Here is a 24,506-nt window from a genome sequence, read left to right on the forward strand (position 1 = left end):
TCTGAATATGTCGTCCTCTCAACTCACCGTTCATCACCTACGTCGATCTCAGTCCGAGAGGGTGGTCTGGCTATGCGAAGAACTCGGCATTCCCTACAACCTGAAGTCGTATGACAGAGAGCCTCCCGCCTTGCTTGCCCCGGAGGAGCTCCGCAAAATCCACTGGTCTGGAACTGCGCCTGTCATTGAGGATGCAGGCGTGGTCCTTGCCGAATCAAACGCCATCTTCGAGTATATTCTCACAAAATACTCCAACGGGCGCCTGTCTCTGCCCCCGACTCACCCGCAATATACCGATTACGTCTTTTGGCTTCATCGAGCGAACGGAGCCGTGCAGCCTGGACTCATCACTCTGCACTTCTCTCGTGTTGGTGGCAAGTCAGAGGACAGCCTAGAGTCTAAATTCGCACAAAAGCGTGTGGATCGGGACTTCAAAGCCATGGACGCCCAGCTGGCCAAATTCCCATATTTAGGCGGCGATGAGTTCACTGCTGCCGATTGTATCTCGGTATTTTCCCTGACTACTTTCCGTCTCTTTTCTGGTTCCTCCCTTGAGGGGTACCCGAACATTGTGGGGTATTTGCAGCGGATCTCAGAACGCGAGGGATATAAGCGTGCTATGTCGAAGGGAGATCCCGGGCTGGAGCCCGTTATATGCGCCCATGCTCCAAGGGACACTCTTTGGTAAATATTTGGTGAATATACCTCGTCGAGGTCGAGAGGGATCCCCCAGATCGGTACAGTTCCCAATCATTTTCGATATTGGCACAGAAGTTCATGGAAGAAAATAGATGCATCTTTCCTGGCTAGGAGTCTCGAGTTGCCGAAGAGATGTGAAATATCTGCCAGGTGCAATGTACATTAGTAAATAAGCTTTGGGCCTTAGAATAAACTTGAATATCGTACTAGTAATGTTCCTCATAAAGTTATACTGTAGCGAACGGAAACTTAACGATTTGAATTTTACAAAACCGCGGAACGCAGAAAGGATGGGGATGGGAATATCCAATAAATAGTATGGAGAGGCTGTTACTAGTCCTAAAGGGGATACTAACAAAATTCAAAAATCTGGGGTTAAAAGGAACAATTCAGGTGTTCTTTCATCAACCGGCATCCGTGTGGTCGAGTTGGCAAAGCCCTCCCACTATGCACAATTTCCCCAAGGTTAGCCGTCTGGACTTGGGGGAAGGTGTCGGTTACACAGGGAAACATCCCCCAGAGCAAATCTCCCCCCAGCGGCCACAGGCCGCCAGAGGGGGGGTCCCTCTGGGCTAGATGTTTGCCATTTTTTTATATTCGACCATGCTGAATTTGAATTTCCGCTTTATTTGAGCTCAATTGGACTATATAAAGTGGGTTAAAATGAGAGAATCGCGGGAGTGTTGATTTCTCGACTGATGCAAATGAGGCTATTCAGAACGTACGTCAGAAGTGCGTAAGGAAACCTATCTAATCTGGGTTCGAATCCAGCTTTTGTCATATCTTTTTTCATTAAAAAAAGAACACTTTCTGTTTTCTCTGATATCTGGAGGAAGAATAAATTTATTGGATTTGATACCTCTGTTAAATTAATATATATGTGGGTCTGTTTTAACGAACATACTCAGTTGCCTACTTTGAATGGTAAGGTCATCAATTGATATGATTAGGTCGACGGGGTTAGAATCCTCGACAGGCCTAGATAGGAATATCAATCTTCCTTCCCTCAGAGCACAACATGCAGTCAACTATGTATGCGGGAGCTGGATTGATGCTGACCATATGAGGCACATGCACCAGTTGACGTGTTAGTCACGTGCATACGCGCCCACGAGTCACGACTCACTTTCAAGATAACGATAGCGATAACGATAAGAAAGTAAAGGATCTCCACATTTCACGACTCATCGCGAGTTCCTCTCAGCAACACGAGTCAGTTCATCACAAGAAACATAATGCGCTTCCGAGCCCAATTAAAGAATACTAGCGTATTCTCCAGTGAGTGGAAGATCTGAAACTAAGATCAAATCGCGAAAACAATCAAACAATCAAATCTAATCAAGATAGAATTAACCGCTTCCCTATCATCTCTGGACAAGGAATGTTGGATGCGTCTAGAACAGGAAGTCGTGCGCTTCACCATCATCCCAGATTCAGGCACTCAAGTGTGGTCACAGATCCCAGTTGTACGTGTAAAACTCAATTCCGTCACAAAATATTATCATTCGAATCCATCCTAACCCCGAACAACTCAAAGGAAACTATTTTCGACGAAGAGACCTACTCATTAGAAGCCAACGGAGATGGAATCAACCTGGAAGTGAATGTCGGCATACTAAATCGTGCTCTGCGCTCAACCGTCGGCGCCTCATCCGCCCAATTACGTCTAACAAAAAAGGACAAAACACCCTTCCTTGTTTTAACAATCCGCACAAACGAATGGGCAGACGGCAATGTGCCCCTCGCGGCAAACAACCCTGTACAACCGCCGTCCGCAGTAGCAGGCGAACGTCCAGTGGACCAGCGGACTCGCGAACGTGAAACATGGATCACACAGGAGATTCCGATCAAGATTCTGCACTCGGAATCCGTGGATGATCTTCACGAGCCGCACTGTCCCGACCCAGACGTGCACATTATCTTGCCGGGACTGGCGCAGCTAAAGAATATTTCAGACCGATTTACTAAGATTGCGATGTCGGAGGCCAAGGGGAGTCAAATGGGGACTTTGGGGGCGGATGCGCCTTCGACGGCCACGACGACGATTTCGTCGAGTGCGATGCCGAAGTTGGAGCTCAGCGCTAATATGCATGGGGGGTTGCGTTTATCCATTTCTACAGACGAGCTGAAGATTGCGAGTGCTTGGTCTGGTCTCGTAAATCCGCCTTTGGATCCGGCTCATATCAGCACTGATGACTATTCACAATTACCGAGTGAGCGGATGCGGGGGGTGGGCGAGGATGATGAGGCGGGGTGGGCGAAAGTGCGCATTGATGCAAGGGATTGGGGCCGAGTATTGAGTGTTGGGAGATTAAGCCCTAGGGTTGTGGCTTGTGAGTTTGATGTCTCAATCTAGGGGGTTTGACTGATTGCTTATATTGGTTAAACAGGTTTTGTTAACGAAACGGCGCTGGTGCTTTATGTCTACTTGCCCGGTAGCTGGAATGGCGAAGATTCTTGTCTGACTGTGAGTACTTGCCACCATGACAGACAAACATGCATCGAAGACCTAACACGCGGCAGTATTATATCAATTCATATGCCAAATGATGGCATACCAAAGACCCCACAACAATCAATTGCTACCACCAAAATTATACCAGATCAACTTACACTCAAAGAGACACTCGTCATTGGCAAATGAATCAATCTCGTGGTGGCTGGAACTCTCACGATATTCTTATTCTAGCATACGATGCTATCATAGATTAACTGGCACTAGTATTATCTCTACGGTCTCCCCACCTCACCAGCCCTGAAATTCGCCGCCTTCAAATGTTAGCCCCGAATTCCACACATTCCTTATATATCTGGATGGTACTTCGGATGAATGGTGAATGTATAAGTATTTACTCTTGGTCCATAATTCACTAAGAATAATAACCATCTGATGAACCAACTGGGAAAATCTCGTGAGGAAATTTTACGCAAGTACGCGAGTAGTGAGGAGAGGGAGGGGGGGATTTTGCTCTATTTCCAAAATTGAAAATGTCCCACTGTGTACGCACGACCTCCGGGGGCGAAACTTGTAAGCCAAGGGCAATATGATCAAGACGAAGAAGGAGGGCTCATAACCTACCAGAGCAGCTACCATCAGCAGATGCCATCCGAAAGGAAGAAAGAAGGGAAAAGACGAAAGTATATTGGGCATGCGAATGCTGCTCGTAGGATGGGGTGATAAACGTCTGAAGCCCGGAAAATTTGAATGCTGTTTTGACATTTGGTCGAGCGGTGTGTGAGTGGCTACTAGTGATGTATGGGTGATAGGGATATCTGGGCCATGTGAGTACGGAGTAGGTACTCTGAGTACCTAGTACCTAGTATTTGGAGTAGAGTAAAGATTTAGTGCGTACATGAGATATTGGTAGGTATTCCAAGAGTTGAAGATGAAATGATTTCATCAAATTTGCCTGTGTATTACGAGCCGAATGCGAGGCACCGCGTGTACCTTCCGAAATATCAAGTCTTTCGACTACAATAGATGTTCATGGGATCCATTACGAGGGTGGTATATGTGATTATGGAGTAAAATCATTCTCGAATTCATTATTAAGACAGGGGCATAAGGATATGCGAACACTCATGCAAAAGAAACCTTCCAACTTGAAGGAACAAATAGCTACAGGGGTCATCCAATGTACATCAGAGTATATCTGGAGCAAAAGTGATATACATGATGCAAGGAGAATCGCCCCCCTCGCTTCGCAGGCAAGAAAGGCGCAGCAAAGAACAAAAAAAAGCAGGCTATGTGCAGCGCTTTCCAATGATAGTTCAGTCTGCAAGAACGCCAGGGAATGAATCGTCTGCTTAGTCTTTGAAGACGAGCAAGACAAGACACATGCAAGATGCTGGGGCGAGGAATGAATCTCGAGCACGGGGAATCTATTATAGGGTGTAGGGGTAGGGGGAAATACAACAATGGAGAAGGCATGAGGCATAATAAAACAAAGGAAAGAACAAAAAAAAAAGAGTATCCGGCCAGGCGTGGCCTTGGTCGGATACCATTAAGGCTCAATGGTCATATTAAGATCATTGTGCCATGACGTCAACGTACCGACCCTTCTTCCTGCCACGAGGATTGTTACCACCTTTACGAGCCGTGGGAGCCCCCAAAAGATCATCAATGGATTGGGCATGACTGAGGGAGGAGGTAGGTCTGGGAGGGGTTGACGACATAGCTCCGCTGGTAGAAACTGATCGTGGCAAAGGCGGAGGAACAGAGAGTCCTGGGAACGCAGGGCTTGACGAGAGGTTTTGAACGTCACTAGAGGACGATTGAGGTCGACTGCTGGAGGCGACGGACATTGGCGCTGGAGGAGGAGGCATGCTGCCAGAGCTGGCTCGGCTGGGAGGTGCAGAGCTTCGCGGAGGCGGGGGCGTGGCGCGAACAGCAGCACTGGAGTTCGGGTCCTTCTTGTTGACCCATTTCTTTAGGTCATTATCATAGTAGAAGGAGCTTTCCTCGCCGAGTTTCGCCCTGATAGGACCGCCGCCCGCGTTATCAGCCTCCTTTTTGGCAGCTCCACCGAACCAACCACCGAACCAACCCTTCTTCTGCGCCTGCTGGTCACCGCGTTTGGCTGCAGAGTGAAATTGTTAGATATAAGATTGAGGGAAAATTTGAGCATGAAAACTTACCATCCTCTTCGGCCGCCTTTCGGAATGCCTCATCTGCCTTGCGATCATTTTCTTCCTTTTGAGATAACTTCAAGTTTGCTACACGAGCGACAAGATCATCTTCGTCATCTCCATCCATGAATGACTTCTTGGGTTTTGGCGCCTCCTCTTGCTCTTGCTCAGGATCAATTTCCTCGGGGGCAAGACTCATCACTGGGGCGTAAGAAGGAGGCTCATAAGAATTGGGAGCAGCTGGGGGCATATAACCGGAGTTTTCAGCCTGTGGCATACCGGGTGGGCCTTGGTAATAGGGCGACTGGCCAGCGGACCCATTGTCTTGTGGAGGAGGCTGGTAAAACAAACCATTGACTGGAGTTTGAGTAGCATCAGCCGGTGATTGAGTGGAATCCTCCTTCACTGGAGCAAGAGGCATGTAAGATGGATGAGGCGGCGTGGCCTGGTAGGCGGCATTGCCTGGCGATCCATACATGGGTGCACCGGGGAACATAGAGTCCACTGGGGTTTCAGGTTCCTGCGAGAGTCTGCGCTGTCCGAAGGACAGGCCACCAGAAGCAGACCGCTGGGAATCCATCGAGGACCGGCCACGCGACTGCTCCGGCGAGCCATTGGACGCATACTGGTTCGTTGGAAGATATCTTGAAGAGTTGGCAGCAGGAATTGCGGCGGGAGGGATACCTTGCGCTCCAGCGCCAGGGTATGAGCCATATAGATCTGACACAGACGGGGATCGGCTCACAGTAGGCGTCCCGGCCACATGGGCAAATGGCCCAAAGTCAGAAGCCTCACCTGCCCGACCAGAGCCTGTTGAAGCTGCATCATTTTCGTCGCCGACGACGAAGCTATTGAAGCGAGCCCACATGGACCCAGAAACTTTCTCCATACTTGGCTTGGAAATCCAAGAGGAAGTTCCATCGCTCGCAGCTTGACGAAGGCGCGCTGATAGCTCATCGATCTCAGTGAACAGGTGCTGATGGTGGTAAGGCGACGGGCGGGTAGTTGACTTGAGAGACGTAGCCAATGCATCGCAATAGCTCTGTGCATCTGTCTTGCGGCCCCGGTCGGCGAGGTACTTGGCATGCATAAGCTTGAATGCGAGCAAGTGCGGCAAGGTAGCTACCGGCGAATTGCCTAGGACAGATGTAGCAAATTCATAGATCTCAGTCAAGAGAATAGAATCGTCATTCAACAAGGAACAAGGGAGGCGCTGGTGATCAGCACCGAGGAGAACAATGTTAGTCTGCGGATCATCGGCCCCCCCAAAGACAGCACCTCGAGAGAAGATGAAGCAAATGTGCGCAGCCTCGATGCGGCCGTAGGAGGCCAGCAGGTTGCCAAGAGCTAGCAAAGCTTGGTTGTCATCAGAGCTGCGATTGCTTAATACCAAGCCCAGGGTATCTCTCCAGCTCTCCAGCCCATCAAGTGCGTTCCTGGAGGCGCCCTGGCCATCTGCTTTGCTGATCAATTGATGCCCAGCCCGTGCAGACGGTGGAACGAGCTCATCGATACTTTCCTCAACATTTCCAGCAAATATTTCGTAAAGGGCAGCGATTGACTCAGTATTGCCTCCCGTGGCCCGGACTTCACGTCGCACAAATTCTTGGACAACCTGCTTCCAGATGGATTTATCCATTGTAGAAGCGATGACCATTGCGTGGCCCCAAAGGCGCCGATCAACTGCCGCCCAAACAGCCTTCTCTCGCTCACCGAGAAGCAGATGAGTTCGGAGCTCCTCACTCCACTGCGCGTCAACAGCATCTGGCCGAGACGGAAGGTTCAGGGGCCCACCAATCGGAAGCGAGTTCCCATATGAGGCTTCGGCCTGAGCGTCCGCAAGGTTCGGGAAAATGGCATTGCGGAGAGACTTTTGGATTTCGGGTGATCCTTCAAAGGTTCCATCATTTTCGACCAAGATCTTTGTGATCTTCCAAAGCAGAATCTTCTCTTCACGACGTTTCTGGATATCGGGATTATGCGGGTTGTAATCGTTAGGTACTTCCTCGTTTTCAAAGGCTGCAATCTTGCTAGAGAGCCAGGTCAAGACGTCTTTCTTCTTCGATTTAGCCTTAAGAGGGCCAGGGTGAGGCACAATAGTATCACCAGTCGGTAACCATGCATCAAGCTGGGAATATCTCGGTTCACCGAGGGTAGGCTTAATCATTGGTACTGGAACACCAGCGGAGTAGCGAGGAATGTGCTTGGGGAAGCACGAGACCACAGCTCCACCGAATCCGAACTTGAATATGGGAGCGCCCTTCCAACGTTGAAGAGGATCCTGCTCTTGACCATCAGTCGGCGCAATAAATTCAAGCTGCTGAGAAGCTCGAGAAGCAGCGCGAGCACGGCTTGCAGCTTGCTGAGGTGCATAAGGATTCACCGTCTTGGTTGGGGAGCTTGAACCGTGTACCGAAGCAGGACGGGGAAGAGTGTCAAGGGGCGGCACAAATGCTCGTGGGCTTGTCAATTGCTGACCAGGAGATTGACTCTGAGATCTGCGAGGAGACAAGACTGCAGGTTCGGTCGGTTGGAAAGCGGGCTGGACATCTGCCACGGGAGGAACAGGGGCGTAGGTGCCGTTTGGCGCCATGCGCTGAGTGAACTGGTTCATGTACTCTTGCGGGGCGTAGCGAGCCTTCTGTTGCGCGCCAGCTGGTGGGCTCCCTGCTGCCTGATTAATGCCATACCCTGATCCCTGCGGCAACTGTGGTGCATATGGTGACCCATGGTCAATACTCGAACGCTGCCGGGGAGGAGAAAGATCAACAGAAGGCTGGAGAGAAGGAGGCTGCAAAGGCGGCTGCTGCTGTAGAGCACCGTCGGGTTGATATGAAACTTTTTCGTGGTACGCTAGAGGGCTCGATGTGCGGGGTTGGAAAGGCAAGTTGGCGCCCTGGCCGGGAACACCAAGGGGCTGAGAGGCATAGCGGTTACGACCAGCAGATGTTGAAGCAGGAGGCGCGGGTGAATATCTTGCAACCGAAGGAGGCTTGTTGCCCGAAGGTTGTAGAGTGGGAGGCATTGGGGAATACCTAGAGGCAGCAGGAGGACCAGCTGGGGCACTCGATGCTAACATCCCACTCGGGCCGTACGGGTCCAAAAGTTCTGGCGGCTGGAGCGGAGAGGGAAGAGGAAGAGCGCCAGCGGAAGTCCCCGGAGCAGAGACGGGCGCAGGGACCGGTAAAGATGCATATGGACTCTGAGGTGGCGGACCAACCGATGGGGGATTCATCGTGGGACCACTTGGCCCTGGAGTGTACCGTCCTGAGCTCGCCGGTCTAGACCGCGGGGGAGGCAATGGAAGTTCCTCGAAGAAGTTCTTTGGCGCAGGTGGAGGAGCAGCATGGGGTGTAGCCTGCTGGTCAAAATTGCTCCCAGGAGGTGGTGGTGGCGGCATGCTGTTGTCCACCTTCGGAGGTGTAGGCTTATGAGTGAGAACAGGCCGCCGAGGCCCAGAAGATAAATCGTCAGGAAGATCGTAAGGTGACTTATAACCTTCTTTCGAACGCTCAGCAAAGCTTTCACCCCGGGTAGTGACTGGGTTCGGCGGCTGCTGGGTGTAGTATGGCGGAATACTGCTACTTCCGGGGGGAGCACCTGGGAAATCCACCCCTCCAACCAAATCTGCCGTAGACGGTTGATGAGGTACGTAAACACCGGGGATTGGCCTTGGTGGGGTTTGCCGCTGTTGAGGGGTCTCAAATGGACTATTCAAGCCCATGGCGATCATTGGGCTTTGAGGGACATGCTGTGAAACCTCCTTGAGATCATCTTCCATATCATCATCCAGATCCAGCGCGGCTTCCCACCGAGCAGCAAGGTCATCTTCTTCTGCATCGCTCAGCTCTGCCTCCCACCGTGCGGCTAAATCATCTTCTGGAGGCGCGGGCACACTGGTTGGCGGTTGAGATCCAAGAGATTCGGAGGAGGTGGCTTTGATTGCATCTTCAAATTGGGCCGCTGCCGAAATATCGCTTGTCGGGGAGTCGATATCAAACCCAACTGACTTCATGACCTGGGTTGTGCTTTTACGGGTGAGATGGGGAGGTTCTTCGTTGGTTTCCGACTGCTTAACGGCGCTGAAGAAATCTTCGGTGTCATCATTGCCATTAGCAAACAGGTCGGTCACCGCATGGTCGTCTTGCACGGTGATTTCGGGAGAAGGGGAACTGTTCTCATCCAGCAAGGGGACGCCCTCTTCAAATCTCGATTCCGCCTCCGGTGCAAAGATGGGTTTGGTCTGAGTTTTGAGTTGATTGAAAAAATCATCTCCATCGGAATCCAATTCTTGGCTGGCCTGGTTGCCCCAGACGGGAGTTTCATCCAAAGTGATGTGACTCGCCACGGGTGCCTCAAACGCTGGCTCCGTTGGAAATTGCAGTGACTCCTCAGCGACCTGTCCATTTGAGGGGTTGTTATCTTCTTCGACGGGGAACTGTTGTTCCTCATTAGCCGGCGCTACGGGCCATGACTCTACCGTGGTATCATCTGTCGGCTGTTCATTTCCGATAGGCGCAGAAAGTACATCGGGAAGATTAGCGCTTGGCGGGGCAGGTGGTGATTCGGCATTTGCAGATAGCAAAGCAGAAAAATCGTCCGATTCTCCACTCGACTCAAACACTGCTGTTATCGACGAAGACTCCCCTGGAAGTGATCCCAATGTCAGATGTTCAGCCGGGGATTCCTCCGAGTGCTGGGATTCTACCGGAGGGGACTGTATAGGCATACTCTCAATAGCAAGAGTTTCACTGCTGGCTTCCACATCAGCCTCTAGTGGCTGATTGGGAAGTTCCTCATCTTCTCGATCTTTGGCTAATAGCTCCGAAAAGTCAACAGGGTCCTCTGTAGATTTAAAGATCGAATCCGTTTCAGAAATCTCAAGAATAGAAGCCTCCATGGGAATATGTTCAACGGGCGCAACTTCAATGACCGACTCAAGACCAATCTCTCTTTCTCGATCAAGAGAATTCTCAACTTCCGGGTCCTTTGTCAAGAGATCAGAGAAGTCAACAGAGTCTTCATTCGACGGGAAGATTGTATCCGGCTCAGTGGTTTCAGGTAGAGGAGCCTCGACTGGAATAGTATGTTCAACAGCCAAATTTTCACTAGCGGTTTCCAGATCAGGTTCTCGTGGATCCTCAAGAGCGTCTTCGATTTCCTTATCTGCTGTCAACAGCGCCGAGAAATCAGTAGAATCGTCATTAGATGCAAACATCGCACTAGGCTCTGCGCTCTCTACTTGTGCGGCCTCGGCGGCTGCTGAGAGCTCGGATTTACTAGGCTCCGGTTGCCCAGGCGCAACAGGACTGATCGGAAGTTCGAGAGGGTCACTTTGAGTCGCAGTCAGGCTGGAAGGATCCGTGTGGGCCTGGTCTAAAACCATCGCACCGTTGTCATGAGAATCCTCGCTTGTCTCTTCGGGTGTTAGGGGCTCATCTGCCAAAACAGAGTCTAAGGATGCAGGCTCCGGCTGGACAGCTGGTGTATCCTCTGGCATATCCCAGGCTGAAAAATCATCGTCACTGAGAGGCGATTTCACCTCTGGGTTGATAGTTTCTTGCGCTGTGTTTGCGATCGAGATATCGGAGGAAGTGGTATCGGTTCGATTCGCCGCAGCCTCGTGTATGCTATTTTCTGGCAGTGAAGCTGGATTCCAGGCACCGCCGGCTTCATTGGGCGATACTGTTTGCGCCATGGCCGGTGTATATCAGGCCCTCAATTGTCGGCTCGATTCGGGGAGTTCGGGGGCTACCTGACACGTCTCTCCAATGACGTTCAGGGTCAACAATCCCAATAAACAGAATAAAAGCAATATCAAACTCAAGAATCCATTAAACGGCGTGTTGCGGCGTAGGGGAGAAAAAGACAGAATAATTAAATTAGAAAGAAATAAACCATGAATGCATCAAGTCGTCCAACAGCCAAGAAATGATCATGGATGAATGTCCCGAAGTCGCGACGCCCCCAGATTCACCTGTCTCCTGTTATTGGCCCCGATTGGGCACCTGAGTCAGCATCGCCATAAATGGTCCAGGACAAACATTGTTCCGAACTGAACACCGTTGCAGTGCATCACATGATAAGGGATTATGCACGATAAGGTAAGCATGTGACATAGCCCGCCATATTATGTAGTCAGGTGATGCTGCAGCATCATGGGCGTCAGGCAGTCGCGGTGCTTAAATCATTTTCCATAATCAATAGTCTTGATTGAATGCTTTTGGGAACTGCGGTGTTCTTAACACTTGTCACCTATCTGTGAGAAGCAATCCTCCAGATATTCCCTCGAACCCCCTTGAACTCCCATTCCGTCCCCACTATGCTGCCGCGTCACTTCAATGCCGTTTGAAACGCCGATCTTAAATCCTTTATCTGCCGACACGCTGCGCTTTGAAAATTAGCTCATGAGCAGCTTGCTGTGAAGCTCTCAGGCCATCACGATCAACATGCCTTCTTCACCCGACTACCTCCATCCCTTGCGAACAGACGACCCTGATGACTTCTCTGGATCCGATGACGACTTGGACCTCGAGGAGCTGGACCCCAACACCGCGCCACCACAAACTACTCGAATTTCCCGAGACTACGCGAATCGCTCACGAAATTATGGACCAGGAATAGCTTTGAGGAATTTGCGAGTGGGCGTGGGTAATCGTTGGCGCCGAAGCGTATCGGGTCATGAGGACCCGGATGAAGACACGGCTGGGTTATTGGACGAACGGGGTGAGGATGGAATCCGCCAGTCAAACGGAAGTTCGCGAAACATGACAGATCCTGATGTACCGCTGCTGGATCGGCGGGGCTCAATCCGCATGTTCAATGACGAAGAGCAGTCGAAAAGGAGCCGTTCATGGCTGCCTAGTTTCAAAGGACTAGGATTCCTCCAGAGCATATCGAATCGGCTTGCAGGGAATGAAACAGACAACGAAAATGTGCCTCCCCGAGGGGTTCTAGTCGGCCAACATCAGTCCATCAAATACCCGCCTAACATTGTCTCCAACGCCAAATACACACCATGGAGCTTTCTGCCGCGAACGCTCTATAACGAATTCTCCTTTTTCTTCAACATATATTTTCTTCTCGTGGCGCTCTCGCAGGTTCTTCCCATGCTTCGCATCGGCTACATGTCTTCATATATCGCACCTCTAGCCTTTGTGGTTTCCATATCACTAGGAAAGGAGGCTCTGGACGATATCGGGCGACGTCGGCGAGATGCTGAAGCAAATGCAGAGGAGTTCACCGTTGTGTCCCTTGAAAGAAATGCCATGGATATAATCAAGAAGTCGCGAGATCTCAAAGTTGGGGATGTTCTTAAAGTTCGGAAAAACCAACGTCTGCCTGCGGACGTTGTGATCCTCAAGAGCATTTCGAATGACTCAGGCCCATCTCGCCAGCATTCGATAGAAGAACCCGCATCTGGAGCATCCGCCGATCTACTTGGCGGTTCGACCCAGGAGCCCTTGGGGCTGACTGCTGATACCACATCTGACCCAGAAGACATTTCATCTGCCAGTGACACGTTCATTCGAACTGACCAGCTGGACGGCGAAACTGATTGGAAATTGCGTGTTCCTTCCGCATTGTCTCAATCGCTCTCCTTAAATGACTTCACTCGACTCAAGATCACTGCGAGTCCTCCAGATCAAAGAGTCAATGAGTTTGTGGGTACTATTGAACTTGGTCCTCCAAGCGGCTTTTATGACGCTCACGTTGATAAATCATCCACTCAATTGCAAAATGATTCATCTCAGGATGATCATGACCGAAATTCCAACTCAGCGCCCTTATCTATCGACAATACTGCATGGGCTAACACTGTTCTTGCATCCAACACCGTCACATATGCTGCTATCATCTACACTGGATCCCAAACTCGGGCTGCTCTTTCGACCTCGCCTTCGCGGTCCAAAGTTGGCCTTTTGGAGTATGAAATCAACAACCTCACTAAAATTTTGTGCATTCTTACTCTTGCTCTCTCCATTGTCTTGGTAGCACTGGAAGGGTTTGAGCCAACGAATGACAAGGTTTGGTATGTTGCTATCATGATATATCTGATCCTTTTCTCAACCATTATTCCGATGAGTCTTCGTGTCAACTTAGACATGGCCAAGTCTGTCTATGGTCGATTCATAGAGCGCGACAAGGATATCCCTGGCACTGTTGTTCGGACCAGCACCATCCCGGAGGATTTAGGAAGAATCGAATACCTACTCTCTGACAAGACTGGTACTTTGACCCAAAATGGTGAGCCACTAATAATATCCCCTGAGTCCTCGGGTTAACAATGACTAATTGTGATGATAGAAATGGAATTGAAGAAGATTCACGTCGGTACTGTCTCTTATGCTAGTGAAGCGATGGATGAAGTCGCCTCTTTTATCCGCCAAGGCTTTGCTGGCAACGCTTTGACGACCCCCTCAACCGTGTTTGGAACACAACCTGGTCATGGAGCTGCACCGCGGACACGGCGAGAAATTGGTTCTCGGGTCCGTGACATCGTTTTGGCACTTGCTCTATGTCACAATGTCACACCGACCACTGAGGATGAGGATGGCCAAAAGGTCACCAACTACCAAGCATCGTCACCAGATGAAATTGCCATTGTCCAGTATACTGAAGAGGTTGGACTGAAGCTGTCTTATCGTGACCGACAAAATGTTGTTCTCGAATCTACTGACTCTAAGCGAGTGGTTGTTCGCGTGCGTATCATGGATATATTCCCTTTTACATCCGATAGCAAACGAATGGGCATCATTGTGCAGTTCCAACAGGATGAAAACACGTCTGAAGGAGGAGGCAAATCCGAACCCGAGATATGGTTTTATCAGAAGGGTGCAGATACTGTCATGTCATCAATTGTTGCGACAAATGATTGGCTTGACGAAGAAACCGCAAATATGGCTCGCGAAGGTTTACGGACTCTTGTCATTGGACGTAAACGTCTTTCTCTTCAACAGTACCAAGAATTCTCCGCCAAGTATAAGCAGGCATCTTTGTCTCTTCAAAATCGTGATGCTGGTCTCACCAAGGTTGTTAGTGAATACCTGGAACGGGACCTGGAACTCCTCGGTGTGACTGGTGTCGAGGATCGCTTGCAACGTGACGTCAAGTCTTCTTTGGAATTGATGCGTAATGCAGGTATCAAAATCTGGATGTTAACTGGTGATAAAGTCGAGACGGCACGATGTGTTGCTATCTCTGCTAAGTTGGTCTCTCGGGGTCAATATATCCACACTGTTTCTAAAGTGACCGATAAATCTGCCGCCCAGGAAGCACTTGATTTCTTACGCAACAAGCCCGACTGTTGTCTGTTGATCGATGGTGAATCCTTGAGTTTAATGCTCGGTTCATTCCGGACTGCGTTTATTTCCGTCGCTGTTCTCCTTCCTGCAGTCATCGCATGCCGATGCTCACCGACACAAAAGGCTGAGGTCGCGAATCTGATCCGTCAACACACCAAGAAACGGGTTTGCTGTATTGGGGACGGTGGTAATGATGTATCCATGATCCAAGCCGCCGATGTTGGAATTGGTATCGTGGGTAAAGAGGGTCGCCAGGCCTCTTTGGCTGCTGATTTCAGTATTACTCAGTTCCACCACCTGACCAAACTGCTAGTTTGGCATGGCCGCAATTCTTACAAGCGGTCCGCCAAATTAGCACAATTCATCATGCATCGCGGGTTGATCATCAGTGTGTGCCAGACCATGTACAGCATTGCTAGCCATTTCGATCCAAAGGGTCTCTTCATCAATTGGCTGATGATCGGTTACGCAACTGTCTATACAAGTGCACCTATCTTCTCGTTGGTTTTCGACCGCGATGTGGATGAGCGACTGGCAAACCTCTACCCGGAATTGTACAAGGAGCTGAAGACTGGCAAGAGCTTGAGCTACCGTTCGTTCTTCACTTGGGTTCTTATCTCAGTCTATCAGGGAGCAGTCATTCAAGGCTTGTCCCAGGTTCTCCTGGATACAATCTCAGGCCCTCGTCTGATTAGTGTTTCCTTTACGGCCTTGGTACTCAACGAACTGGGCATGGCTGCCATTGCCATCACGACTTGGCACCCGCTTATGATATTCTCATTAATAGGTACACTACTTCTGTATGCCGGCAGTGTTCCTTTCCTTGGCGAATACTTCAACCTCAGCTATGTGATTACCCTCGACTGGCTGTGGCGTGTCGTGGCTGTGCTCGCCGTTTCGCTTGTTCCTGTTTGGGCTGGCAAACTGATCAAGCAGTCTGTCAAGCCCCCTAGCTACCGAAAGGTCCGTGGCTGATGATATTTTGGTGGATTTACGGAATTATGTTGGCATTTGCTTCTTCTCTTCCCTCTTTCCCATCCACTTCACTCTCATGTGGTCATGATAGAATCCCTGACCGTCTTGTATATCTAAACGCCCCAAGCATTTTTTCATAAGCGCTCTAGGCGTTATAACATGAAACCTTTTTTTGATCTCCACTATCTACATGGTTTCTCCATTTAGCACCTGAAAGGATTAAAGCACCATCCGTCGCTTTCCAATATTGAAGTTTATAGTCGGAAACCTTGGAAGTACTAGATAACCTTCGAACTTGGTTTCAAAGCGACAGAACATTTGAAGCGAGCGAATATTTGAAAATACAGCAATGATACATCCATCAAAATCAAGAACCACCCTTTCCCATATCAACCTTAGACAAAACCGCCTGCCAATCCATCTCATCACGAGCAACCTCCCTCACCACCCCCCACTCCCGCTCCAAAGCCCCCAAAATATCCTCAACATCATCGACCCAAGGCCTGAGCGTAAGGAGATACTGCGTCAAAGCCCTCAACGCACTATCCAAGGACCCCACAATCCACGCATGGTGCGCACTACACGCCTCACCCGCCAAAAACAAATGCCCCTCCGCCGCCGGCTCCACAAGAAACGGAAAATAAGCCCTAAACTGCCCGGGTCCAAACAGCGCAAACGCCCCCGCGGAATGCGGATTCCCATACCAATCAAACGCATCATGTCCCCGATACGCCCCCTCAATAATCGCATACATCTCCTCATACCCCAGCCCCGGGCTCTGATGCAACAGCGCCAAATTATGCACCAAAAGCTCCTTCAGCAGCCCATCTTTCTGCGTGGGATTCCTACTCCCGTCGAACCTGGCCCCGCCCTCGGCCGGCACGTTGTCAACCAGCGACCCCATGCGCTGCGCATCCTGCGCCCAGGTATACGAGCACAGCAGCACGGCCTTCCCCGTTGCGTCGAGGTTGTAGGACGGGTAGACGCAGGTGCGGATGGGGAGGTCCGAGGACGCGGATCCGCCGCGGATATTGCAGTCCTGGATCCACCATGGCCGGGTGAATTCGATGGCGACTTTCGTCGAGGCGTCGTAGTGGACGCTGCGCATTGCGTCGAGTTGTGTGCGGCTGCAGCCTGCGGTGCGGAGGTCCATGCGCCGTGTGCAGGCTAGGCTGGCTGTGTTGAAGACGGTGGAGAAGGAGAGGGTTTGTTTTTCGGCTGCGTGGTTCTGGTCGTGGTCGTGTGTGATGTCGAGTTCCATGTGCCGGTCTGTGAAGGTCTCGTTGCGTGAGGCTTTCTTGTATCGGATGGCTGTTACGCGGTGCTTGAGAATGGGCTTGGTGTGCAGGGTGTTTTCTAGTTTGTTGATTATTTTTGAGGTGCCGCCTTTGACGCAGTACCATTTTACGGAGTTGTCGTCGGTTTTAGGGTCTTTGTCGGCTGGGTAGTCGAAGTCGAAGGAGTCTATGACGCTTTCGGTGAATGCTTGGTCGAAAAGACCGGAGGCGCTGGGGCCTTTTGTTAGTATTTGCTAGACTATCTGGGAGATGTTGACGAACCTGTTTGTTGTTTCTAGATATTGGATTGAGTAGAAATCCATGTCTCTTTTTATAGCGCGGTAAGGTCAGTCTTGCTCAAGTTGTGTGATGTTTGAATATATTGCAAGGGCGTAGAGAGTAAACTTACTCAATCTCACGTAGATAGTCGCGAGTTGTGAAGTGGTCTTTTTTCATCAGCTTTTCGAATCCGCGAACAAAATCCTTCTTTAATTCTTGCTTGTATGGTCCAAAGATGTTCTCGAGAATCACATCTGCGCCCTCTTTGACCGTGCTGTGACGTATTAGCAACCTGGGTTGGTTCATTGCGTGGAGATCTCTGGCTTACCTATCAGGAACATTTCCTTCTTTGGAAATGCTGAAGTTGAACGGATCCTCGACATCGTCTTTGGTGGACACATGAGTAATATCGTTGAATCTGCTTGGACAATTCTCGCCTTTGAAGTGATACTTCATCAATGTATCCTTCCCATCATCATATTTATCTCCGTTACCCTCTGTTTCTTTGGGCTTTGAAAAGCCCAGTGTCTCGAAAAGATGGAACGTTCTTCAAAGCGGAAGAAGCCAGTGTTAGTACTCCTCCGTCTGACCAGCCACCTCCTCTACCTCACGCACCTTGCCATGATAGGAATCTAGCAAAGCAAAATGTAAGTATAAAGGGAGTAAACACTGCGCACCAAGGAAATCCTCACATCCGGATACCTCATAGCCCCAATATCATAATAATCATTCCAAATCTCCTCGTCAAAATGCTTGGTCAAGACCCTACCACCTGTCCTTCCACTAGACTCGAGGATAGTATACGTGAAGAGGGGGTTATTAGGTGACCTCATTTCATTGACTCGATCAATCAGAAACGCCAGGAAAAGACCCGTTATACCAGCGCCGATTATACCGATATGCGCCGGTTTATCAGGTGAGTTTATCTGCGCATCAGACACACCACCGCTGTAACGCGTCCGAAGGGTCTCGGGAACTGGTGGCAGATTGAAAGGATCGTAATCATTTCGGATTGGAAGCCATCCCGGTCCAAAGCCATTTTGCTCGTTCGGTGCGTTTCGCACGATACGGTCTAGGATTCTGCCACCGACGAGGTATTGGGCTAATTTATCCCGCATGAAGCGGGGATCGTCCAGGGGTTGGGGTGGTGTTTGAGTTGCCATTTCTCTAGGCCTGGTTTATCCAAGAGGTAGAATCTCTTGAAAGCCTTCGATCTAGGTTGTGGGAAGGGTGCTGAAGAGGTACTGTGCAAGACTTTTTAAAGATTATGACCATAACGCCACGTGAGCAAAGGATGGAGTGTTGTTTAAGTATGCTGATTTCATGATTTGTTGCTCGGTACATCTAGCCGATATTTGCGTAGAACGCGACCTAGATAAGCACTAGCGAATACAGTTCGGCCTGACGAGCCTCTGTCGCTTTTGGCAGCCCAGAAATAAGTCTGAAATCATTCAATTTCACCGAGCCCGTTAGTGTCCATATCCTTCAGCTGCCAAGATTAGGTATCAGCCACTGCTCCTCTTATACCAAATCCACAGCTCTCCTGCCTTGTTTCTTGAAAGCTTCAAACCATTACTTCCGAGTCTCGACCTGTGAGATTATCTCTTGTTAAAAGAAACGAAAAAAGGCCAAAAGATAATCCAGAACGACAGAAGCCTTTCTCGGTCTGGTCATCACATTCTCGTTTTTCTTTAATCTAGACTCTTGGTGGAGAAGACGAACGGTACCCGCGATGGCTATTGTTGCCGAAGCCGAGTATCAATCGCTATTGGAAGACAAAAGTACGAAGGCTGAGCTAGCGCTGAAGAAATAGAATCTCACCTTCACACGCCAGTTCCGGAATTCAAACCAGAAATGGCATTCTTCAACATTAGCGCTTCTTTTTCGGCGCAGAGAAGATATCTAAGTATCTAGTTGTTGGCGGGAAGAAAAATATTGTTGATTCTGTCAACTGGTTGTAAAAAGATGTCCTTGCTGCTAATTTTGGCAACGCGTACTCAGTGCTATGCCATATATATTTCTTGCCGCTACCTTCCAGGACAGGGAAACCTCCATTCAGACCACCACACAAGCACGATCCACACCCCCTTCTTAATTCCCTATTCCAATACGACTTCACCAATCCTGCACCCCATCCCGACTAACAACCCTCCCAACATCCCCATCCCTCTCCCCCTCAACAACACTCCTAATAAACGGCCCCGCCACCGCCGGATCCCCCGCGCCCATCTTACGGAACGCCTCAGGATCCCCACCAAGCCCCGTCGCCAAGAAACCCGGCGAAATCGCCCAGACCTTAACCCCATCCTCCTTCAGCCAGCGATGCCACTCCCGCATCAGCATATTCAGCCCCGTCTTCGCACTCCGGTACGCCGGAAGATTGAATCCAGATTTGGGCCAGCCCTTGGCGGGAACGCGGTTAACCGGTATCGCCTGGTTCTCTGTTCCGGCTAGCGTGGATGTGCCGGATGTGATGAAGAGCAGGCGTGGGTTGGCGCTTTGCAGGAGCAGGGGTGCGAAGGCGGTTGTGAGGATCTGGGTGCCGGTTGTGTTGACGTTCCAGGTTTGGTTCCACATCTCGCGCGCGCTCATTTGGCCTGTTGATGTTTGTTGGTCGAATTGGGCGCCTAGGTGTGGTTGTTAGGTGGGTGGTTCTGGGTGTTGGGTGGGTGAGGGTGGGGAATTGGGTTGATACTTGCCTGCGTTGTTAATGAGCACGTCTATTCGGCCGTATTTGGATTGCACGTCTGAGAAGGCGCGGTTGATTGAACCGTCGTGCTCGATGTCTACTTGGATAGGAACAAAGTTGCTTTTCGAGTCGGGAAACTGCCTTTTGGCTGTGGAGATGGCGGTTTTGGCCTTCTCTAGAGACCGGCTTCCAAGAATGATGGTGTATGGTTGGTGAGAAGCGGCTAGGGCCTTGACGGTTTCGAAGCCGATTCCCGTGTTGGCGCCGGTGATGAACACGATTGTAGTCATGGCGATGATTTTGGTTCTAAGGTCAGTGCTAATATTTCTCGTTCGTCTACCAAGAAGAAAATCAGACTTGTCTTCAAATGGAATTGCGTGCTGTACTCCGTGGTGGTTAAATGTAGTCGGAAATTAAGCTTTGGTACCGGTGGAGGCTGTGACCGGCCTCCAGCATCTTAACTCCGGCGGTTTTATCTTATCTCCTGTTTATTTCCTTTTAACCAGATCAGAAGTTCTATAGTATTTACACTTCTATCTAAGCTTGAGTAGTACTGTGTACGCCCGAAAACCAGGCCCTGGGACAATCCGTGCTCACCTGTCATTCGCTAGACAATTGGAGGTATAGTTGTATCCTCCCTCGCCTCGAAAATCAATCGTAATCGACCAGGTTTGGAAGTGAATTGATCTTTGCAGTTGTTGCGTAAAGCTTCGCCAGTCTCGCCTTTCGGATACCGAAAGCGATAGTTGCGGAGCAATCGTGCCGTTACAAGTCGCATGTCATTCATTGCCAAGGGTTTTCCAAGACACGTATGAGAGCCTAAGCAAGTAAGAAACCATTCGTCCAGAAAGCGACATTGACATTAACAAACCAGTTCCAAAGGGCGCGAACGCAGTTTTGTTGTGCACCAATCCAAGATTCTTGTACCATCTCTCGGGGATAAACTCATTCGCTCTCTCGAAGCAGTCCTCTCCTGTTTTCAAAGATTACCTCCAGTATAGAGCATGGGTTCAATGAGAGGGTAGGGACTTACGGCGTGCGATAGGAAATCTCGGCGCCACGATCGTTGTGTCTGGCGGTATGAACGTGCCGCCAATACTCACACCCTCCTTCAGCGTCTTCCGATAGCCGCCGGTAGGGAGCGCAGGAAAGAGCCGCAGAGACTCCAAGATAACCGCTTCCAGATGGGGACAACGCCTTGCCAATTCCCCAGGATCCATGATATCAACATTCTCAATTTCCCGCCTGATCTTCTCAGCGTCCGCTGGGTGATCCGCCAGCTCCGTGAAAACGATAATTAAAAGCGCGGCCGTGGGATCGCTGCCGGCAACAATCGCCAGCAGACAATCGCCCGCCATCCATGGCTGGCTAGCGAGATCTCTGGGGCCATCTTCAATCAGGTAGTGTGAGATATCTGCTGGCTTTGAAGCATCGATCGGCGTACGCATTCGCGTTAGCATCTGGGATTCACACCACGCTCGCATTTTGTATCCATCCCCCAGGATGAATATCCGGGGAAGAAGCTTCGTTGCAATTTGCATTAGCCAGGGAACGGGGCTCAATGGTCCTAATATTGCCCCGGACTTTTTGAGCAGAAAGATGATATCATGCCACCTCTGCTGCGAGAGCATGTTGAATGTTTGACCGAAAATTAGATCGCCCATGCGGTCGAACCCAAACCAGTAGAAAATATCAGACGCCTCTGAGACCCGCCCAGCAGCTATGTCGGACTGGATACAGGTATCGAGCTGATCAAGCAATGGGAAGACACGCTCATTGTATTGTTTGAGTGCTGAACTCGTTAGCTAGTCCAGTAGCAGCATTTCATGTACACGATTACTTGCCAGCTGGGGTGAACCCCTTATTCCATTGACGGCGCCTCTTCGCATGATCTTCCTTGGACCGAACAGTGGCCAGCGACTTGTTCGGATGCAGCAGATCGTACCATTCGGCCTTTCCACATTTCGCTGAAGGTCCATCAATTGCTACAAAGACGTCAGGGTGATACACAGTAAGCTCACTCGGACCTAGTTGCACCATCAGTAAGATTCATTGTACCTACGTCCCCAGTCCATAGTGATCAAGATTCAAGATATCTACCGGTTCGTACGAAATCGCCGTATTTTTCCCGCATCTCTTTTAGAAACAGATGGTTCTGGGACTTCCGGACTTTCCACACGTGTCCTATCTTGCTCATGCGTGCCCAGACGGGACCGGGAAAACTATTCAGTCGATGAAAAAAGAGTCGATAGATGGTGATGCTGGAGAACAATGCGGCGAGATATGCTAGGATGATCCATCTGCCTCCGTTGACTAATATTTCCAGAGCAATGAAGGATACAAGGTGGGCCAGAAGAATATCAGGTGCCAATTTATGCCATTCGCCATGCCTGAAGAAAATATGGTGCATTGCAAGGCCCAGAAGGGCACCTAGTGCTGCAGGTGAAAAAGGGTGCATTTTGTTGTTGTCCAATGGAAGGATATTCACGCCATGGCTTGAGAAGGTAAAAAGGAGGATTCCTATAATTTAAATAGGAGCAAGAAAAAACTTCAATGAATGGACAGAAACCGAACGAAGAAAGGGTAGATAGCAGTAAATGGGGCTAAAATTCCATCGCAATGCAAAAACAAAATCTACCAAAAGAGGGGTCAATGTACGAGGCTGGCGGATCGAAGTAATCGCATCATTTGATTTTGGTACTGTTGCCGCTTGCGGCTTGTGGGATATATGGTCATTGGTCACATCGGTAGGGTCTCGGTCATCGCAGCTCTGCATATCTTCAAGTTCTTACTTGGCGTCGGGAAAATTGGCCTGTCCGGACAGCGGGCCGCAGTTCTGCAAGGCTATGAGCCTATGGCTGTGCAGTGTGCAGTGTGAAGGATCAAACGACAAGGCTGCCACGGGGCACCAAGAACAAACCGCCTCGCGCGGAAATCTCCGATCGGACAGTAGTTGTCTGTCGATTTACATGCCGCATGTTGTATTACATTGCATTGCATCGCATCTAAGGAGGAACGGGGCTGTAGATGCTGTCAGCTTTCCACCCGTGAACTCTGCAAGAAAAGATAAGCACGGAATTAGGCACAGTTGGTGCCGGGTTTGTTTTCTTTGGCATGCTGCAAGGGCAAATATATAGACGTCGGAACTAGGTGGCAAGAAAAACGAGAAATCATGGGAAAACATACTACCTTGTCATTGCGTGGTGAAGCTTAGCCACCTCCCAAAGGATATCCTTCGTCTTGTAGACTATAGTGTATAATAGCCCCAATAAAAGTAGGGAAATATGCTCGATAGAAGAATATTATAACTCTTCTGTAGCCGCTACCTAAATTAGACGGCAGTACCATTCTTATATATATCTTTTGAGTATATGACTCATGACGGGAATTCTCTATATCCCAGTGCTCTATTCTATTCACTTTTGCTTCACTTTTGCTTCACTTCCACTTCCACTTTCTCTTCACTTTCTCTTTACTTTCCCTTCACTTTCTCTTTACTCTCTCTTCACTTTCTCTTCACTTCTTCAAGCTAATATTTTAAAATTAGGCACATACATCAAGAATTATACAAGTACCATCTTATGCAGATTAATAATTCAATAATTCAAACCATCTTTCTCCAACCTACTACCTCCAACGCTCTTCGTTCTTTACCATATCCCATCGCCCCTGTCACCAAGCATCTATACTCTATTCCCGAACCATCTTCCTTCCTGGTTATCCTCTGTCGCCTATCATCTTTGCTATTTTCCCAAACCACCTTCAATGCACTTGTGCTCCCTGCTGATTTCAGCTACTGCCTAAAAATGGTATGTATGCTCGACACACGAATACACGTCTTGTTCAGCTAATGATACGTGCAGGCTGAACCAACCCTCGATGGTCTTCCCCTCGAGCTCAAGATCATGGTTCTACGCGAGATGCCGGATCCGAAGACTATGACATCCCTTGTTCGGTCATCATGCGGATACTACGAGGCATATCACATGGACAAGCCCGAGATACTGAAACGCCTCGTCAAGCAACAGTACACTGGTTTTGTGGACCTGGCAGAAGCGCTAACTGCCATTCGATCAAAAAATCTTCATTTTACAGTGGATAGGAGCAACGCCATTGCGTTGCTGGATAGATGGCGTCGGAGAAAGGAGATCCGTGAACGAAAGGGATACAAGATAACTTGGCTTGATGAGCCTGATAGCGCTGAGGAAAGCATTGCGCTGCTTCGTTTCCGCAATGTCCTATCCTTTTTTGTCCATGAGTTCACGAAGATTGAACAGGGATCCGAGGTGGAGATACCGGATCAACCGAAATTGATCTTACCTTTACGCATGGTGATCTTACCTTTACGCCTGGCACCCTCTGAAAGCGATCGGTTCGTGAAGGGCTTATGTCGGCTCCAAACCATGCATCACATATTCGGTGACAGAATTCGCTGTCTCAAATACATGGATTGGGGCTGGGAATCTGCGCTGTGGGATGATGCTCGGATCAAAGAATTTCGAAAGTTATAGTATTGAATGAGAAGCAGCTGCTCACATGAGGCAAATTCCTCATTCCCGGGTGATCATCCTTCCGCGGTGGCCGATCCGTTCCGCTATCGGGTTCAAGACTCAAAAGATCTGCCCTCACAGAACCCCGCTTCGAATCTCATAT

The 24,506-nt window shown here is 49.7% G+C and overlaps 8 protein-coding genes across 8 annotated transcripts; 4 read left to right on the top strand and 4 right to left on the bottom strand.

The window, feature by feature from the left end:
* Positions 1-7: 7 nt before the first annotated feature.
* On the top strand, positions 8-688 carry N7466_003196 (glutathione S-transferase family protein; the record flags this gene model as incomplete). Its single annotated transcript, XM_057162593.1, has 1 exon — positions 8-688. One exon carries the CDS (start codon positions 8-10, stop codon positions 686-688), a length of 681 nt encoding a protein of 226 aa, XP_057023708.1.
* A 1,246-nt stretch (positions 689-1,934) lies between these two features.
* On the top strand, positions 1,935-3,481 carry N7466_003197 (checkpoint protein HUS1 family protein; the record flags this gene model as incomplete). Its single annotated transcript, XM_057162594.1, has 5 exons — positions 1,935-1,977; positions 2,047-2,165; positions 2,237-3,032; positions 3,090-3,166; positions 3,422-3,481. 5 exons carry the CDS (start codon positions 1,935-1,937, stop codon positions 3,479-3,481), a joined length of 1,095 nt encoding a protein of 364 aa, XP_057023709.1.
* Positions 3,482-4,728: 1,247 nt separating this feature from the next.
* Positions 4,729-11,026, bottom strand: sec16 (COPII coat assembly protein SEC16; the record flags this gene model as incomplete). Its single annotated transcript, XM_057162595.1, has 2 exons — positions 4,729-5,279; positions 5,338-11,026. 2 exons carry the CDS (start codon positions 11,024-11,026, stop codon positions 4,729-4,731), a joined length of 6,240 nt encoding a protein of 2,079 aa, XP_057023710.1.
* A 751-nt stretch (positions 11,027-11,777) lies between these two features.
* Positions 11,778-15,608, top strand: N7466_003199 (aminophospholipid-translocating P4-type ATPase NEO1; the record flags this gene model as incomplete). The annotated part of the gene is made up of 2 exons (XM_057162596.1): positions 11,778-13,575; positions 13,636-15,608. 2 exons carry the CDS (start codon positions 11,778-11,780, stop codon positions 15,606-15,608), a joined length of 3,771 nt encoding a protein of 1,256 aa, XP_057023711.1.
* A 367-nt stretch (positions 15,609-15,975) lies between these two features.
* N7466_003200 (flavin monoamine oxidase family protein) lies at positions 15,976-18,327 on the bottom strand (the record flags this gene model as incomplete). The annotated part of the gene is made up of 6 exons (XM_057162597.1): positions 15,976-17,116; positions 17,168-17,212; positions 17,295-17,438; positions 17,493-17,711; positions 17,780-17,796; positions 17,857-18,327. The coding sequence occupies 6 exons, from the start codon at positions 18,325-18,327 to the stop codon at positions 15,976-15,978; spliced, it is 2,037 nt and encodes a 678-aa protein (XP_057023712.1).
* Positions 18,328-19,279: 952 nt separating this feature from the next.
* N7466_003201 (uncharacterized protein) lies at positions 19,280-20,143 on the bottom strand (the record flags this gene model as incomplete). Its single annotated transcript, XM_057162598.1, has 2 exons — positions 19,280-19,791; positions 19,864-20,143. 2 exons carry the CDS (start codon positions 20,141-20,143, stop codon positions 19,280-19,282), a joined length of 792 nt encoding a protein of 263 aa, XP_057023713.1.
* A 317-nt stretch (positions 20,144-20,460) lies between these two features.
* On the bottom strand, positions 20,461-22,311 carry N7466_003202 (cytochrome P450; the record flags this gene model as incomplete). Its single annotated transcript, XM_057162599.1, has 5 exons — positions 20,461-20,672; positions 20,725-20,826; positions 20,887-21,650; positions 21,694-21,880; positions 21,954-22,311. 5 exons carry the CDS (start codon positions 22,309-22,311, stop codon positions 20,461-20,463), a joined length of 1,623 nt encoding a protein of 540 aa, XP_057023714.1.
* Positions 22,312-23,659: 1,348 nt separating this feature from the next.
* On the top strand, positions 23,660-24,364 carry N7466_003203 (uncharacterized protein; the record flags this gene model as incomplete). Its single annotated transcript, XM_057162600.1, has 2 exons — positions 23,660-23,662; positions 23,717-24,364. 2 exons carry the CDS (start codon positions 23,660-23,662, stop codon positions 24,362-24,364), a joined length of 651 nt encoding a protein of 216 aa, XP_057023715.1.
* Between the last annotated feature and the right edge of the window lie 142 nt (positions 24,365-24,506).

Source organism: Penicillium verhagenii, assembly GCF_028828195.1.
Source record: "Penicillium verhagenii strain IBT 33310 chromosome Unknown utg000004l_segment0_segment0, whole genome shotgun sequence".
In the NCBI taxonomy this organism is placed as follows: domain Eukaryota; kingdom Fungi; phylum Ascomycota; class Eurotiomycetes; order Eurotiales; family Aspergillaceae; genus Penicillium; species Penicillium verhagenii.